General features: G+C 29.3%; 4 protein-coding genes across 8 annotated transcripts; 2 read left to right on the plus strand and 2 right to left on the minus strand.

Moving 5' to 3' along the window:
- Window positions 1–981: 981 nt before the first annotated feature.
- Window positions 982–5,602, plus strand: LOC137922067 (transmembrane protein 164). 4 transcript variants are annotated; one of them, XR_011107506.1, is made up of 7 exons: window positions 982–1,268; window positions 1,432–1,614; window positions 2,337–2,453; window positions 2,524–2,602; window positions 2,881–2,981; window positions 3,392–4,947; window positions 5,378–5,602. XR_011107506.1 is itself a non-coding variant. In XM_068764917.1 (6 exons), exons 1-6 carry the CDS (start codon window positions 1,134–1,136, stop codon window positions 3,608–3,610), a joined length of 834 nt encoding a protein of 277 aa, XP_068621018.1. In that variant the 5' UTR covers window positions 982–1,133; the 3' UTR covers window positions 3,611–5,602. The 4 variants fall into 4 exon arrangements, 1 of the variants encoding a protein (XP_068621018.1); XR_011107507.1 differs by having other exon boundaries at window positions 3,392–4,914; XR_011107508.1 differs by having other exon boundaries at window positions 3,392–4,746.
- A 2,414-nt stretch (window positions 5,603–8,016) lies between these two features.
- Fsn (F-box synaptic protein) lies at window positions 8,017–10,462 on the minus strand. Its single transcript, XM_068764904.1, has 4 exons — window positions 10,066–10,462; window positions 9,717–9,990; window positions 8,755–8,845; window positions 8,017–8,300 (listed from the first exon to the last, which is right to left on the minus strand). Exons 1-4 carry the CDS (start codon window positions 10,425–10,427, stop codon window positions 8,206–8,208), a joined length of 822 nt encoding a protein of 273 aa, XP_068621005.1. The 5' UTR covers window positions 10,428–10,462; the 3' UTR covers window positions 8,017–8,205.
- Window positions 10,463–10,846: 384 nt separating this feature from the next.
- IntS10 (integrator complex subunit 10) lies at window positions 10,847–14,268 on the plus strand. Its single transcript, XM_068764976.1, has one exon. The coding sequence runs from the start codon at window positions 10,936–10,938 to the stop codon at window positions 12,685–12,687; it is 1,752 nt and encodes a 583-aa protein (XP_068621077.1). The 5' UTR covers window positions 10,847–10,935; the 3' UTR covers window positions 12,688–14,268.
- Taf5 (TATA-box binding protein associated factor 5) lies at window positions 12,711–18,676 on the minus strand. Of its 2 annotated transcripts, XM_068764973.1 has the most exons (12): window positions 18,507–18,676; window positions 18,240–18,425; window positions 17,529–17,731; window positions 16,644–16,843; window positions 15,844–16,045; window positions 15,347–15,530; window positions 14,987–15,062; window positions 14,747–14,884; window positions 14,332–14,525; window positions 14,136–14,249; window positions 13,474–13,654; window positions 12,711–12,985 (listed from the first exon to the last, which is right to left on the minus strand). In XM_068764973.1, the coding sequence occupies exons 1-12, from the start codon at window positions 18,567–18,569 to the stop codon at window positions 12,777–12,779; spliced, it is 1,950 nt and encodes a 649-aa protein (XP_068621074.1). In that variant the 5' UTR covers window positions 18,570–18,676; the 3' UTR covers window positions 12,711–12,776. The 2 variants fall into 2 exon arrangements, with proteins under 2 accessions (XP_068621074.1, XP_068621076.1); XM_068764975.1 differs by lacking the exon at window positions 13,474–13,654 and having other exon boundaries at window positions 12,893–12,985.
- Window positions 18,677–18,928: the final 252 nt, after the last annotated feature.

Raw genomic sequence — 18,928 nt, forward strand, 5'->3', positions numbered from 1 at the left:
GATTAGGATTTTCGGATTCACGACGGTTTAAGGAACATCTTTTGCTCTGGGAGCACGCTGACTGTACTATTGTATGTCTACTGGACAACGATGTTTTACTGATACGTGATAAGAGTTAACTCCTATGGATTTCCAGAGTTAACACTGAAGTGCTGTCCAGGTGTTTTGTCCTATTATGTTAGAATAACTAGTTGATTCTAAATCTCCTTTTAGTACGTTCCAAACATTTTGTTTTAAATTGATTAATTTAAAATTCTTCAATAATATCTACAAACATTGACTATCACTCTACTTCAATTTACGTTTATTTTTGGATGGCTTTCGGACTGTTTATTAATAACTAAATATTAAATTCATATACTATAATAAATTTAATAGTAGTTTAACATATTTTTAGTAAAGAAGACAGAAACCTTAGGAATACTTTATTACAATATATATTGGATTACTATCATTACAAGCATGACATTTACCCCAGATAAACCGATTAAATGAATACAAATATACTACTAGTATAAAATGTCAGTTATATTGGAAAATAAATAAATTACTATCGGAAATTAAATACTGAAAGTTACAGGCATTAATAATGATTAATGCTTGTGATTTTCAGTATAAAGTAATATGAATTGTTAATAAAGCCTAGGTTATCTACAACATTCTTCTAATACCTATGGACCTGGTGCTAATTTTTTTTAAATTAGTTTTTGTTGTTTTTTGTCACATAACTTTTTTGCATTTGCCAACAAAAACTATATTAAATTACATTTTCCTTGACTGGTTTTCACTTATATTTAAATATTTTTGAGTAACGCTATTATTGAATTAATTATTGTTCAAATATGCTAAAATGCTTATACGCTCTCTATCAATTTTTTTTGATTTTTTTTATTACATTTTTATAAAAAAGGCTCTAAAGAAATGTGTTATCTACGGTACTTATTGTCTGACGGTTAGTAAGACAGTAGATTGCATCTGTCATTGTCACCAAGTTTATGTTAATATCATTCCCAGACATAATTGCTCAAAAACATGAAAAGGAAATATATTATACGAAATTTTAATTACTTGTAAATGAAAATATTAATTGATGCATACAATATTTAATATATATTAAACATACTGCAATCAAAATGTTGGAGTGGGCATATAGTGGTGCAAATAAAGCTGTGCCTCGAAATGTAGGGCCTGAATGTGCATATTTTTTATCACAAAAGCGGCAGATAATTGAAACCGTTGTAGTAACAGCAATTTGTGTTTATGTATTAGTAAGTATCTTTGCTAGTGACTTATTTGGCATTCATTTTATTCTTCATAATTTAATTATACTGATAACAACCTAATGCAATAAAAAAAACATGTAAAAAATAACCATAAGAGTATTTGCGTTCATAACCGATTAAAAAAATTTATTTTATATTTGTAAATTAGGTCAAGATATATCCTAAGTTGCAAATTATAGAGGAAAAAAGTTATTTAAGAAGTGACAGAGGAGGTAAACGACTGTTAGTAATTCTTTTAACTTTATTATGGGGCATGGAAATTGGGTTCAAGTTTGCATCACGCACTGTCATATATTTATTGAATCCATGTCATGTAACAACTTTGATACAGGTAAGTTATTTTTTTTTCAACAATTTACAGTACATATAATTAATTTATAGATAAGCTATATAAGATAAAGAACACGAAATTATTATAGAGATTAAAACTAAAAACTAAACAAAATGTTAATGATTACAGTACTTGGAAAAAGAATATAAATTAAATGTGAATAATTGGTTTTGCATATAAATTTATACAAATGATATTATAATACAAATAAATGATGGTGAAATACATCTTTGTCAACATATTATTTTTAACTCCATATGAACATTCATATTAAATCAAAGTATTATCAAATGTCATACTCCCTAGGAAACACTAAAGATAAGGGTTTATTCTATTGATTATAAATAAAAATGGGTGGATTTATCTCTAGACTAGAAGATAGCAATGTTCAATAATTATTTAATAATTTTGACTAAAATTAATTATTACATTTAGACAATCCATTCTAAATTAATTGATAATAATTATTCATCATATTAGCATAAGATAATTCTTAAATATTATAACTTATCTTAAATCATTGTCTTAACTCTGTATAAATTTACATGTTCCAAGGATAATAAAAGTTTTAAGTCAATTTTTTTATGGTTAAGTTGTGTAGTAATCTTTGAGAGGGATGAAAAGCAACTGCAGCTATATGAATTTCAGCTGAAATACAATACCAGTGTAATGAATTACATAGGTAATTTTTTTTATTGAAATATGTCAGACATTATTTGCAGATTTATTTGTTAACTGCACCACCCAGCAAGACAGTAACAGCAATATTTCGAATTCATTTAAATTTATTAAATGGACCTCTATTAGCATTCCTATTTCCAGAAACAGCATCAAGAACGGTATGTATTTTGTGCAAATGGACATTAATGCAGTCCTTTACAATTTATAATCAAATTCAATACTTTATAGATTTTTGCTGAAGCAGCTTTATATTGGATACAACATGGAATGATGTTTGTTATACCATATTATTTACTGAGAATTGGAGGTATGTTGTGATAACTTTGGTGATACAATTGTTTATTGGCTATTGTTTAGCTTAGCTTAGAAAGCCACATTATTATTCTCTACTCAAATTACTTGTACAATTGACCAAATAATTTGTCTAAATTAAGCAAAGAATAAAAACCATTTCCAGTATTGTAGTTGCATAAATAGGTACCATTATTATTGTTCTTTTTACATCAAGCTGTGTTACAATTGCAAAATAAAAAAAACACATTTAATTGTTAATTACATAACATTAACAATTTATTTCTGTTCAAGGGGTGTATAATGTTGAACAATTGTGGGACTTCAACTGGGCAATCTTCAGCTACAGCCTGAATCTTTTATATCACTTCATTGTGTTACAAATTATAGCCATTGTAAGTATTAATTAGATTTATTTTTATTAATTAGGTTTCCTTTTCAATATTTTCTGTCTAAATTGTAACAGATTACTACAGGTTCCAAGTATGCAGTGTGCTATAGCTAATTTTCAACATATAGTCTTCTTAACAAGGAGTGTTCGCAATTACATACTTTAACATTTTCTAAACTAAATCTACAGAAAGTAAGGAAATGAACTCAATGGGGTTCATAGTTGAATGGTAGATTTACATGGTATAGTCTTATCAAAATGATTGCCTCCAAACTCATGTACATCTATTGTTTTTTAAATATTGGGGCTATTGGCCTACTTTGGCAGATACCTTTAATATTTTTGCATATGAATGTGGTAAATGGTGTTAAACAAAATGAAAAAAAAATTTGTAACACATATATTTTTTTACAGCCTTCCCAAGTCAACTTGAATCACATGCTATGCCCAGCTATTTTGGACCCATTCGACGGACCGTGGTATCGCATAGCAGCAGTTATACATCAAGCCCTTCTTTGTCCTTTACTGTGTAAACTGTTTTGCCTTTTTGCCGATTTTTGTCTCACAAAATTCCCGTTGACAAAAGTAAAGCCGCAATTGCGTGATCACTTGCAAGATAAGCTAAAGATTTAAAATACCATCATACAGTTAATGATTCAGCTTTAATTTCCCTAAAATTACAAAAAAGTGTGACCTTTAAATTATATTTATATTGCCTACTGTAGGAAAAGATAAACTTTTCGTCCATTTGAGAGGTTCTTAGTATTTAAGGTTGGAACAGCCTGTGTAATTGTAGTAAAGTATGTATTTTTATTATCATTAATAAACCAAATAATCATGGACAAGTAGGTTTCTCAAGCCTTTATTATGAAAAGTTAATCTGATATTGACTTTGAATACTCTTAAGGCATTATTTTTCTTTGTATTGAAAACTCAAAATATTGTTTTACCAAAGTCAATCCAAATATTACATTAAAATGTATGTGTGCGTACTAAATATTTAAAATTCTTTTAAAGAATATTAGTGATAATAATCAACATGTTTTTGTTTGATTGATCTCATAGATAATTTTAGTGATATAAAATTCTCTTCACTCTTATGGATTGAATTTTTAGTAACAAGTAAGTTGAATGTACATGTAGATAGTCATGACAATCAATGCTTTTAATCTAGACAATATAAAACTTGTATTAAAAAATATATATTATAACTATTTATTGTATACAATTTATTTCTTAATGTGCAATATTTAAGTTTGAAATATTACTTTACTAATTAAATTACAAGAAAATTTGGTAGAGCACTAATGCTGTATAACCTGACCATCTTAAATTCTGTGTAATTTTATCTAGTCTCTCAAATTTCAGTAAAGATTCTTCTGTAATCTACTTGAACAAAACAGAAGTAACAAACCCTACTTTTCGCCTTAGCAATTAAATATTTGATTATTGTCATAATTAAAATTTGTAATAAAACTCAAGTACAATTAAAGAAAATAATAAAAACTATTATTTAATATTAGTATTGACATGCCTATGTAACCTAGAAATGTAAAAAAAAACTGTGTAATTTTAGAATACAATACCTCAAATATTAAATAAAATTCTATTAACTCGATCACATAAAGGACATGTTATGAAAAACCTGTACTTGACAAATATTTAAAATTGAATGATCATACAATGTATAATAAATATTGATTTTATCCAATAAAGCTTTTATGCCACTTGACCATAAAGTGAAATGTGATAATATAATGCGCTCTAAGGTAAATATTGAATGAAATTCACGCCTGTTTTTTTTACCGACTTAAAGCTATCGCGTATAGTACAACGTCGTTTGTCTTCAACGTAAACTGTTTGTTGTTTGTGTTGTGTTTGCTGAGGTGGCGCTTATCAGTGGTAGAATCATTGATATACGATGTTTTACGTGCCAGGTGCGGCTATTGATCTTGTTGAAGACGTCAGTGGTTTGTGTTGTACTTCAACTGTACAGTATCCATTATATTAAGATTTGATCATGTGAGTGTGACTGGTAGTGACTGCGTGAGTAGTTGAGGAAGCGGTTGAGCGGCGAGTTTCTATGGTTGTGATTACGCGAAATATTATGAACAGCATGTTGTAGCGTTGATGCGGCCGTGAGCTGCTGTTTATTAGCCGTAGTCAATTGTGCCATCGTGGCGTATAGGTAGCCGGTATATTGTTTGGTTGGCCAGCATGTCGGGTTATCACTGTAGGTATATAGAATCTTACGCGAAGGGAAAGTGGTTCACTATCCTAATAAAAATAAATGATTATCAGGTTAATTAAACCACAAGATTGCCCTATACCGAATGCAGTTATGGAATACTCGCGTTTGTTATATTTATACATGGCTTTAACAAAATGTTTAAATTTCAGCATCCTCAGCCGTTCTGTTATTTAATAAAACAAAAGGTACTCGTGCATACGCTTCTCATCACTCATATGAAATCATACTTAATCCGCAGCCGCCGCATGGGTATATTTACACATAAAAAATGTGATGACCTTTTGGGTTTAAATAAAAATTCTTATTAACTTTAAGCACCGAAAAGCTAGATTTAACTAACATTATAAGCTGTGAATTTTGATAATAAAATATAAAAGTGCAAGTATTTTTAATTTTCATCTTACCCTTGTTATTTGTCAAATTAAAATGTACATGTAGATTTTGAAATTAATTTATTTGATTTACACTAATCAATCCAAAAGTTTTAAATAACAACAAAGTTACAAAACCATTGTCTTTAACTTATATAACTAAAATGAAACGGTACATTACTTAGTATGCCAGTCCCAACTCATTTGGATTATTACGAAATTTTAATTTACTATAAAATTTAAACATATTGAACATTTAAGTACATTGATATTTACCATTACTATACATAATTGCAAATAAAGGCAATAAACACTTAATTGCCGACCAAAATTGCAAACATTGCGTACTAAGACGATGACATTGTACAGTGAGAACTAAGAGATTCAAAAGTGAAGTAAACCTTAGGAATATCTTAATTTATTTAAAAGTACTTAAATATCACAGCAACAAAAAAACATAATATAATAAGCATTTACTTAGAGAAATAAAACTTGAAGAATTGATGGTTGATCACATTGTGCTAAATCTTTTAAGACGTAGTGCTGGAGGAAGAAGAAATTGTGGACTGAATTATGCACCAATGAGTCCCTTCTGTGCGATCTCGTAATCGAACCAGACTTAACCATTTGCCTGCCCCGTAGAGGAACTTTTCAGCAAAATAGCGTGACTGATAAAGTCGAGAGCAAACGCCCGAAGCCCATCAGGTGGTCCGATCAAATCTGCTCGTCACATCGCCGACTTAAATATACTAAAGATAGGAACAGGTGGCAGCATGGTGAAAATATAGATTACTCCCTGTTCAAGGCATCACGACTCTCAGCTATAAAATTGCGAGAAAGATTCAAGTAAATAAGGTGAATACCCTAGTCCGATACTAAAGACTAGTCAGTGAAGCAATATATGCGAATTTTCAAAATGTACATTGTTCGTAAATCAATTGATAAATTTTATATTTTTGTACTTAAGAAAAATTGCTAATACTTATGTGATCACAAGTTACATTCCTGGCTCTTGAAGTCAAAAACCGATTGAAATTTGACGCTTCATTGTTTTGTAACGATACATTATCTTTTCTGATGAGAAATCCCTATGTTTTTGAAACTAGATAATTAGCTGAGTATTGAGACCGGTCTCAAGTTTTCTAGAACGTTGCTAAGATTAAAAGTCCACACCAATAAATTTGTTACGGTTTGGTGTATTTTTATTATCCTTATAATTAAATACAGGTTCAAGGTTCAAAAGCTAACGGACAAACATCGTTTGTCAAAACACAAGAAAAAAATTAATATGTTAATAAAACTCTGGAAGACAAATTTCCATACTTTGACCCACTGAAAGTTTCGACTTTATCCGTCTAAAATTACCAAAGTAAATTTACGGATTTTGTCTTTATTCTTCCTGGACAAAATGCAGACCACATCAAAATACCTGCTTCTTGAAGTCAAGTATCGAACAACGGGGCAATCGTTCTTTTGAGTGGCAAATCTTCGCATAAAATCCTAAGGAATAACTTTAAAAAAGTAAGAAATGTGCAAATTAGTCTTTGTATGGTCAGTTACCACAAGGAGGAGAACGCATTCCAAAAGGCATGTTTTGAAGAAATCTCTCCATATGGTGGGGGTTCTGTTATTTGGTCAAAGATATATTCGATTGATGGTGTGGATTTAATCTTCATCGCAGACGGCACACGGAATAGACACTGATACGTAATAGAATTCTAAATTCTCTTGCACAGCTCAACTCTTATGGAAGACCACGCCTGTAGATATAGGTTTAGCGATGATGAAGCATTAAAGCTACTGGTCGGAATTCGTCCTTTAGAATGGGCAGCTGGATGTGGGGAACTCCTCAATTCAATGTAGTGATTCGTCGTTTAGATTAGACAAGTCAGATCAGTGTAGCTGGCGGCTTTTGGCGTCAGCTGCACAGATCTCTTGAGTGTTCCTAGAGCAGAGTGAGAAACATATTCATCAAGAAACAACTGTATACTAGCTAACATTCATTGATACATAATCAAACTCACAAATGTAAAGAATAGATAATTTTAAAGCAAATATTGTAGTAAAAATAAGGTCACATTATTCAATATTCAAATTTATAAGGCATACCAATGCTATGCTATGGTTATTTTAATAATTTTTTTCACTTGAGAGCAAATTATTGCAAAAATCATATTTAACATAAAAAATATCCTAGTTTGAATGTTAAATATGGCAGTACTAAAATAGAAAAAAAAAAAACCTAGCAACAATAATATAAAAGGCTAAATAATTAATGATACCTGAGAGGTATATATAACCCATGGGATAACATTATAATTACAGAGGATTTGTTTAATAGGACTTCACTGAAATATGAAGCAGGCATAACTAATTAAATGTTCATGTTTAATAATCAGGTTGTAAATATAGTATAGTTATTGCAGTTTTATTGCATGTAATATTTTTAATTACTTAACATTTTTTGATTACAAACCATAATCTTGGAAAACTATTTTCACCAAAAAATAAATATTAAATAGGCAACAATCTAAATTTAAAAGTAAATTATATCACACATGGTCTTTATTGGTTTGATACCAATTCTCACTTATATTAATTCACTATCAGCCATCTACAGGTGGTCCTAAATACACCATTGACACCTCTGTGTTTCCATAAACAGCTGATATAGTTGGATACAGCTTTCTGTTTGGTAGGCCTGAAATCAAAATTTAACAATATACAATAAAAAATACCATTAAAACCAATTTTATGTCTTTTAATCAAAAAATCAAAAACGTGAGAAGGAGAAATGGGTGTACAAACTCTTTAAATCTACTCAGGCAACCTAAAGCCTTTAATTATTATTTTTCACTTTTATTTTTATTTACAATATTATATATCATTATGTTATAAATTAAAAACAAATACTGGATTACTAAAAGATTTAGTAAAAAGAAATCCATACATCCAATAATCAAAAAAACAAAAAACATGTTCTGGTTTTTGTGATTCTCTTACTGATTACCCTGCTAAATGGGTGCCACACAAGTATAGACAAAAACAGGCTTTTCCAATAATTTACAATTTGAAATATGCCTGTCTTCCATATGTTATAAAATGTGTGGTTATTTTTTTGTAAATATTTCTTGTCATTACCCAAAACTACTCACCTCGAAATGCAACTCCCAAAAATTCATAACTTCTTTCAAATGATAAAGTCCTGGTTTCACAGTCTAAAATCACTCTAATGCGTTCACCTACCTGTAATAAAATAAGTATACACTAACTCAATGTTCTGATACTGTTGTTACATCATTGCTCTTAATTTTGATATTTACACACTATAATACCGAAAAGGAAAGTGTATAGTCGAAATCTGAAGTTTATCAATCTGTGACAAGTCATAAAGTTAGAATTATTCAGCCATTACTAATGTTTAATTTGGCTTATTTGACAACTTATCTTTATTAGTGAATAAATATGTTTCACTATATTAAACATCAAATTATGTTTAATATATGAAACAATATTTAGATAAAAGTAGATTAATCACCATTTTCTAAGTATGTTAATTACATTTACAATAAGCTTATCTCAATACAGAGGAAACCAAATATTCTCAGCTTAGAGGTTATTTAAGGCCTATTCTCAAATATTAAAAGCATTTTGAAATTGCTTATTAATTCCTAACACTCTAGTTTACTTATTTAAAAGTCTCTAGCTCTTTGCAATAAAAAAAAATAATTTTTAAGTTTTTTTTTTATAACAAAAAATCATATAATTGATGCAGCACACAATTATTTGTAATATGGAAATATATCAATATCTATGACAAATAATAATAATTTTTACCTATAAAAATTAAAAACGAATATAATTGTCATGATAAATTTTTTAATACCTTCATACAATAAAAATCAAAATAAATGACTAAGTCATCAAAAGAAAAATTAAAATTGTGTATAAAGTAAGTATAAAAGTATTGTAGAAGTAAATGCTAAAGAAATGATAAGTTGAGTATTAAAGTTTAGTATATCTATCATAAAAGGTACATATGAAAAAGTTGCTTTTTACAATCTCTAGATCCACAACACTTATTAATTGATCATAAACTTATGAAATAGAAACATACTTGATATTTAGGACAGTTGTTAGGAAGTGGGTAATGGCCTTGTGTTTGTCCATTGTGCAAGAGATGGTTGTCAACCAAATTCCATCCCCAACTTTGTTCATCAGACCCCAATAGTCCCACATAACCCTGACACTGTAGAGGTGCATCTCTAGTTGATATTCCCACAACAGCAACTGTTCCCAGTGGTCCTTCCCATATGACTTCCCAAGCATGACGACCGCGATAAAATCCAACCTTAGCTCTGCAAGCATCTGTACTTTGTGCTACTGGATTTCTGTAACAAAGTTTGTAATTAAATATAAATAAATATTACTGGTTGATTCTGCAATTCTTTTAAAGTCTATAAAACCTGTGTAAAGTAAATCCATTTGGTTTTATGTGAATATTTCTTGAACAATCTCTTGGATTCCAAGCATGGAAAAATGCCCTTAGTTTAGATTTGTAAGTTTTTACTGAAGTTAGTAAATCTGATTTCATTACTTCTTCGGCCAATCTTTTATAACAATGGTATCTCCAAACTTCGTGGTTTTCATCGTTAAGAATTCTGAACCAATTTTTACAAACTAACGAGCAGTTTCTTAAATCTGATATACTTAAATAAGAAAAAATTGTCTCTAAGATGTAATCCGGAACAAGATTTGCGATACTATAATCATAACGATAATCGTAGTAATACATCGCTTTTTCTTTAATTTGGTGTCGGATGTGCATAAAAATGTTTTATTATTTCCAATTTGTGTAATAAGTATTATTTTTATATGAATGATTGACATAACATTGACATTACTTGTTGCCAGCAGTAAATGTAATGGCCCGACGTCGATCATTTACAAACAAAAGTAAATATTATCATTTGAATAAAGCAATCGTTATAATACAAAAATATGGTATTAATTTTAAAATATTTTCATATCATATAAAATTTTACCTATAACATATCGATAAAAAATTAAAACTATTTTAAAACAAAACATTTGTAAATAAGGCCAAGATCTTTGTTACCAAATAAAGATTTAAAATATTACAATATTTCACGTTTTGGTATAATTTTTTTACCTAAGTATTAGCAATCATATATATATTTTTTTCTTATTCTTCTGTATCTTTATTGTCATCACAATTAAGGACCATCAGTCCCATGAACGTAGGAATAAATTAATTATTTATCCAAGATCAGTCCTTAGCTCTTTTTTCTTAGTAAAACGGTTCTTTAGTTAAAATGCCAGCAAAAGAAATGAGTGTTTTAGACAGTGACGAAGATTATATTATTTCTAGAGCGAAGGAAGAACAGAAATATAATATTCACTCGGCAAAGACATGGATGTTAACAGCCAAAACATTATTTCCAACCAATTTTAAAATACAATTTGAAGCTTATTTGATGGAGAAGCAATCAGGAAATGTGCAGGAAGCTGCAGAATGCTTCACTTCCATGATGATGTCAAGACAAAATCTCTCCGAATTGTTACCTGAAATAACATCGATAGCCAATGCTTTAAAGTCCAATGAGCCAAGTTTTTTAAGTCAAATGTTTGATAACATTTGCCCAGATATGCAACTTACCATTCTTAAAACAAGTGTTGAAAACAGTGATGATACTATGGAACATTGTCGCTTATTAGTGTTATTACTTAAAAAATTTCCCCAACTAGGAGTTGACAGCCTAGTAAAAACATTGATTAATGCGGAAAAATTTTTTTACGACAACAGATATGCTCGTTTGTTAGTTGTGGAAACCTTGCCCCTTCTTAGTTCTTTAGAATCACCAAGATTGCTACAACGTCTTTTAGTAAAAGCAATAGATTTTTATAACTCCTACATGTATGATGAAACTGAAAATGATATAACAGACCCATGGCAAAGGCTTTACGGTGTCTTAGACTTGTTGGGGAGACAGCTAGGATGGGATACATATTTAGTTAACTACACTAATAGTCTTAATAAGGAAACATACTTTCAGAAGCTTATGAATTTAAGAAGTTGTGATGATTGTCGGCAACTATTATATTGTGGAGTGACTTTTTTTTTAAGATCTCTTTATGAACAAAAATCATTAAAAGGGAACCATATTCTTGTTGAAGCATTATCAGATCCAGACCTTCCTCCACCAAAACGAAGAAAAGGGGAGATAGAGGTAACAGGTGTATCAGCACATCAGTTCCAGGCAGCAGCTAATTGTTATGAACTCTTAAACAGTAATGAGCTAATAACCAGGGAATTTATGAAATTAGTTTCACAATTACAAGTGAAGCCATGGACTGAAGGTTTCACTGATGAAATAGCTCTTTACAGGGGAAGATATGAAGACACTACTCCTCCTGCAACTGTCACTAATTTAAGTGCCAATATTGTAAGAGTATCTGTTAATTTTGCACAAAAAAAATATTCCGGGTGTATTGAGGCAATTTTAGCTTCTTTGTTACAATTGCCAGCTACGGAAGGTACATTAGAATCAGATCTTATTGTTGGAGGAAAACATAGACATCTACACTTTTTACCTTTAACAAAAGTTGCTATCATGCATTATTTTTGTACTATACTAATTAGAATTTTGCTAAGTACTGGAAATAATGCAGATCTGACGTATGGTCACATGTTAGTACTGATGCAACTTGGGTGGCCCCAAGAAGAGGCAATCTTCATTCATATTTTGGACATTATCAAACAAAAGGGAGTTTTTCATTACCATCTATTTTCAACTTACATAATTCATATAGATTTTCTTGAGGAACTTAGTTTTATTTGGAATGAACAAGGTAAAAAAGTAGCTTTAGATATACTCCCCAATGCTCAACAACATTTGGGACAAAGGCGTATTGGTACTCGTGGTGCTGATAAAGGAGTAAAAGAAGACTTTAAACAAGCTATGAGAGCACAGGTTGCAAGGTGTAATGAGTCTGTATTAAATTTAATAATACAGTTTATAACATCTGAGAGATCTTATCTTCTTCAAATTCTTCAGGTGAATTAAGTCATGAAATTCAAACAAAAAAAAAAATTATATTTATTTTATTAGTCTGTAAATTAAGTTCACAGTGAGTAAATGACTAAATTAATAGGCTATGAACTTCCTTCATATGTGCCAACTCCAAGTAAGAGGTTGCGTCTAGTAAAATGTAAACTTTTTATAGGTGAATTTTTTGTTGCAAATGACCTTAAAAGATACTTCTCGTCTTTGGGTGCAGAGCTTGCATTTCCTGTTTCTTCACTTAATGTTTCATCTGTTATTAATGTAAAGTCCCATAATTTTATGTTACAGTCTAGAGACCCTGTGAAGTGCAATAAAAACTTATAGTAACATAGATACATTCATAAAATATATATACATAAAACAAATTTTATATTGCCGGTGATTATTTTATGTAATTAATTAATTGTTTCAAATAATGTTAAATTTGACCTTATTTTGGTAATTGATAATCACATTTACAAACAAATCATATTTTGAGTATAAACAAAAATAGTAGACAAGGATACAAGATTGACTTTCCTTTAATAACATTGGAATTATTACATTACAATAAAAATCTTTATGTCAAATAAAGTTGGAACAGAATAAAGCTTGGTTTTTTAAACATTTCTATGAAATCTTGTTGATTGGGCATAATCTAGTGAATTTTCAGACTAAAAAAAAGTGGCGACTGCTATAGAATAAGCTTATCAATCAGTTTTATGGTGACATTTTCGTTATGTATACATGTTTTTTTAAGAGTTAACATCCTTTTAATTAATTATGAATGAGAATATATATACAAACCTGAAGATAAAATTGTACCATCACGACTGAATGCTAGGGCATGTACAGGGGCAGTGTGAGAAGGTGGTAGGGTTGCTGTTAAACTACCATTAGAAATATCCCACACTAATATGTCGCCGATGCTACCACCCGAAACGAGCCATCGTCCACAGACCGAAAAGGCCAAAGTGAATATTGATGACTAAAAATGAACACATTAACATGAAAATAAAAGTAGAAGTTTGTAAGTAAAATTGTGATAGGAGCAAACCCAGTTTAATATATGTACTTTTATGGCAGAACTGATCACATATAAGAGCTTTTTTTATAATCTAATCTATTAACACAAGGTTTTTTTTTTTTTTTAAATCCATTTTCTTTCCATTAAAACACAACCACTATAATGGCATTTTCTAATAGGTGACCACCACACTACTATAGTACTGAAACCACTGCAAGCTTACTCCGGTCCCATACCAAAGACAGAACAGTTTTTTTTTAATAGTACTTGATGGGGTTTGATAAATTGACAATTTTGAATCCTATTGGATAAAGTCAGCTTTTTATACTGACAGCAGTTTTATAGACTGATGCAGACTTAGCTAGTCTTCAGGCTTGTTTGGCTTATTGTGCAAAATAAACATATACAGATTTACCATATATATAATCATTTTCATATGTACCTTATGTCCAGTCATAATACGAACTTGGGATCCGGTTAGACAATCCCACACTCGTACAGTTCTATCACAAGAACCAGTTGCTATGTAGTTAGAATTGGGATGAAATTGAATGCACTGGAAAATATTTTAATTTAAATTATGCTTCTTTATGTATAAACAAAAAAAAAACTATTGAAAAGAATTAGTAGTTATTTACATCAACATCTGAAAGATGTCCTGCAAATATTCGAAGAGGCTGATGATGATCAGTTGCCCATAATCTGGCGGTGCGGTCATGACCACTTGATGCAAAATAGTGGCCATGAGGTGACCATTTGACATCCCAAACTGGCCACACATGCCCCCTATAAACAACTAGACAAGTCCAACATTGCAATGACCACAATCTTACTGAAACAAAAAATAACAAAAATAATTTATATTATTAACTCAATAGGAATGGTGTCTAATCGAAAAAGCTATTAAAGTTTTTTAAATTATTTCGCAGATAATCTTTACCGCACTATTTAAAGAACTACAAAGTATTGACAATTTTACTAATCCTTACTAAGATGAGCCTAGTTGGAATCATGTGAAATAAAACACTGCAATACTTAATTGGAATAACATACTTGTGGAATCTTCTGAACATGATAACAGCATTGTTTTAAATTGATCAAATCCTACTTTATATACCGGGCCAGAATGACCATAAAATGTGCGGCATGTGTCTCTATCTTTTTCTTCCATCATTCGTACAAGAACATCTCCTGTAAATAAATATAAAAAGTGTAAATTTATTATTAGCATCAATTATTATGACTATGAATATTGTATAATCTCAGAATCTATAAAAGGAAGACATGACATACCTGCCTCTTTATCAATGTCTTGTAATTTTTCAGCAGATTTCATGCCTCGTAATCTGACTGGTGTAAGTGTCCATACCTATGAATAATATAATTGTTTCGTGTGTATTTAATACATTTATTATTCACAATGAAGGTATAGCTCCAAATATAATCTTGATCAATGAATTGTTAATAGCTAGAAACATTTGTTTTTGTGAAAAAAAATTACAACACTAGAATAGTTTTCAGATTTACCATTTTTATATATTTATTCAATTATAAAAACCTGAATTGCTCGGCATTTGGAAGGATTAAACATTTGCAAAAATCATGTGGATTTCTTGACCATGAAACAAATCAATTTAAATTATTTGTAAATACCTTTATTGTGGAATTATTGAAACCAACAGAGAGTAATGTGGAGTCATCACAAATATCTGCACATATGGCTGTAGTACCGCTGTTCAAAAGTGTATAGAAACAAATGGAAGGAAGGCAATCAGGGCCTAACTGGACACGTTTGGCTCTTAAAGCTTTAACTTTTTCAATTTTGTCAGTTTCTTTTCTGCAACAAATATCTTATTTTTATAAATTATAGTAGCATAGATAATAATGGGCATTATGATATTTTAAATTGTAGGTAATTCATAAAAGTAAAAATTATTTAATGTAAAAGTATAAAAAAAAAGATTTTAAATGGTAAAAATTTGATGAGGAAATTGAAATTATGAATTGAAGTAATAGAATTTAAATCTTATAACTCATATTTCTAGATTCACTTAGTGCAACTGCATGTGTATCATAAGTGTTGTTGCAAGTACAATTATAAGTTACAAAAATAATTATTGAAGATATGTTAATGAAATTGAATCACTTACAGTTCTGGTAAAGGTATTCTGTCATTAGGTGGCGCATTAGGATCAGATTTAGGTTTCTTCATAAAGATATTGTCTTTCTTAGCTTTTTTCTTTTTCGGTTTGTCAGGAGTTTCTTCAGCTTCTTCCTCATCTTCTACTGGTACTGGGAGTACATGTATGTCAGGCTCTTTTAATAAGCCATAACATACTTTAGTACGGTTTTCTGAAATTTTTAAAAATCTTTTTATTTTACTTGGTTTTATTTTTTTTACTTATCATTATTATTGCTGTTTTTGATGATTTACTGTATGTCTATAACAATAATAAAACTATGAGCTATAATATGATACTGAATATCTTTAGATCATTACTTCTAATGATTCAAATCAACTATACAAAGTATTTTAATAACAAATTTAAAGGAAAAACCCTAAGAACAAAAAGTCTACAGCTATGTGATATCCATCAACTTTATTTTTATTACTTATTACATAAGAACATAATTAACAGTACAACAGTATCAACACATTTTACAGATTGTTGTAATGATTTAAATGTTTCACCTATAAACTATAAAAATAAAACATGACATTAAATTAGAAGTGAAACAATTGTTTTAAATATAAATTGAGATAACAATATGTTTAAGAAATGTTGGTGATTAAAATTTAACTGCCACATAACCTTTACAACATGAAAAAAATTAAAAACTATTAAACATTAACCAACAATGTGTATCCAAAATTTATACACAGTATAGCTCAATTTAATTATAACCTGAGCGGAACAATTAAAAAATTAAAATATTGTCATGTAACAACCATTTTTTGTTGCTTCTCCAAGCAGACCTCCAGCTGTTGCTCGCACTTGGGCTTGTGACCTTCCTGGACCATCATGAACCTCAATTTGGATATGATTATTTATGATATTTATAATCACTGTTGAATTTTTTTGTTCATGTAAAAATCTCTTCAGTTGGGATGAAGCATCCCTAGATAATTGAACTTCAAATTTGTTTGTGCTGAAAATAAGATGTGTCATAAATTATAAGACACTTTTTTTAATGAAATTTATTCATAATTTAAGTAATTTATTTCAAGATGTATGATTTATTACTAAATACATAAACCATAAAGTTTGTCTTGCTCATTGCTTAAATTAATTGCAAGTAATAAATAATATGATTTATCTTGTCAAATAAAAAGAAACAGGACAAAATTTATTTATACAGGCTTGTGTAATACCTTATTTTAAGATGCCTATTTGTGGATTAATTACAATTCTATGGTCAGGGTTATATTTTATTGTAGATGATATGTAGTATGATAAAACCGTAATAAATATAAACAAATAGTTATCAACATTCATTTTTATTCAATGCTTTTGATAGATCTATAGTAATGTTTTGTTAGAGAAAAACTATTTAGAAGCCAACCTATCACCTCTCCGGGAGATTGATTTGTTTAAGAAAATTTTCTAAATATTTGTCAGACATGTGTGTGATATGACTTTGTCCTACTGGAACTAGTTCTTTGCATATATTTGCACAGGAAGTAAGTTCACAAAAACTAATATAAACACTTTTATGAAACAGTAATATTTTCATTTTTGAGGTAAACCATCACATAAAGTTGTTTTAAATGGTTTTAATTATGAAATAATATTTAGCTCTACTTACATAGAATTAGGATAATAAATCTAATTACCTATAAATTTCAGCAAGTTCATTGCCTTTTATTTGATCCTTGTTTTTAATAATAGAAAGCTTAGTTAAATCTTCTTGATAATAATCCTCTTGTTCGGGTCCAAATTTCTCCAAGAACTTTGCAGCATGTTCATTATGATCATATAAAATGAGAAGTAAATACATGTGAACAAACACTGGATATAACAGTGTTGAGAGTTCATGCTAAAAAAATAAACAAATTGTACAAAAATATTCACTTACATTCTTTTATTAGCTAACATTATACACTTAAAAATGTTTCTGGTAAACACTATTATAATATATGTAACTGTCTATTATACTTCTTAAGTAACTTTGTGAAACTTTATATTGGGTTATACTTCTTCCAATTTAGATGATTTTTGACAATTTCTAATGGTAAAGCAATGGGCTAATTATTGAATATATCTTCGTTATTTTAGTATAACACCTATATAATGATACAGCTTATTATTATAAAATAATTTCAAAACAAGAAAACTGATCAGTCCAGAACTCTTAAAATAGAAATTTTTTTTAAATTGCGTTTTTTGGGTTGTATTTTGCAGCCTTCGATTTATTAAATAGTTAAACTAACATGATAGAATTGTTTTTTTTTTTCATAATGTTTTATATTCGAAATGTTGTATAATATAAAAATTATTTTTAATATAAATGTTTAATAATGATGAATATAATCATTAAAAATTACCTTATAAATGTCAAGTGAATTTTCAATAAACTTTTTTAAACTTTCATATGCAAATTCGTAACTGTATGGATCGCTTTCTGTGTGATGTGCGGTTAAAATACTAGCTATTTCTACTTCAGGCAAATCCAATGTTTCATATTCCACGTCTCCTAAGCTTGCTTCTTTTCTAAGTATTTCTTCAGTCCCCTTAAATTGAGCAAAGAATTTATGAATTCTTAGTATTTTTAATTAAAATGTAAACGAAAAAGTTACCGACCTATACATTACCTTCAAATTGTATTTACGAAGCAACTGAAGGACAGCCAAAAGAGGCGTGGATTTTTCACTCATAATGATTTAGTTAAAGAATTTTTACAAACGAATTATTTAACTCGCTTTTACTACACAACACTATCTACAAATCTTAAATATGACAAAAAAATTATTTAGTTGAAGAATTGACGTAAAAACGTATAAACTAAGTATTGACATCTCTTAAAAGTATGATTCTTATATACCTAGGCCTTTCGCCGGTTTCCTTTTCGGAACATATTAAAACTTTTGTGTTACAGAATATAATCGTACTATTATTTTAAATTTTATATATATTATTTTAGAATTTAAATAAATAAAAGAAAAAAGTTCCAGCTATAATATAAAAAATATAAATTGAGAAAACTTTTGAGACTATCACTCAGCACTGAAAAGCA

Source organism: Battus philenor, unplaced genomic scaffold (genome assembly GCF_028537555.1).
Source record: "Battus philenor isolate CCGP_79_NKW_IND1 unplaced genomic scaffold, ilBatPhil1.0.hap1 SCAF_2, whole genome shotgun sequence".
Lineage (NCBI taxonomy): Eukaryota > Metazoa > Arthropoda > Insecta > Lepidoptera > Papilionidae > Battus > Battus philenor.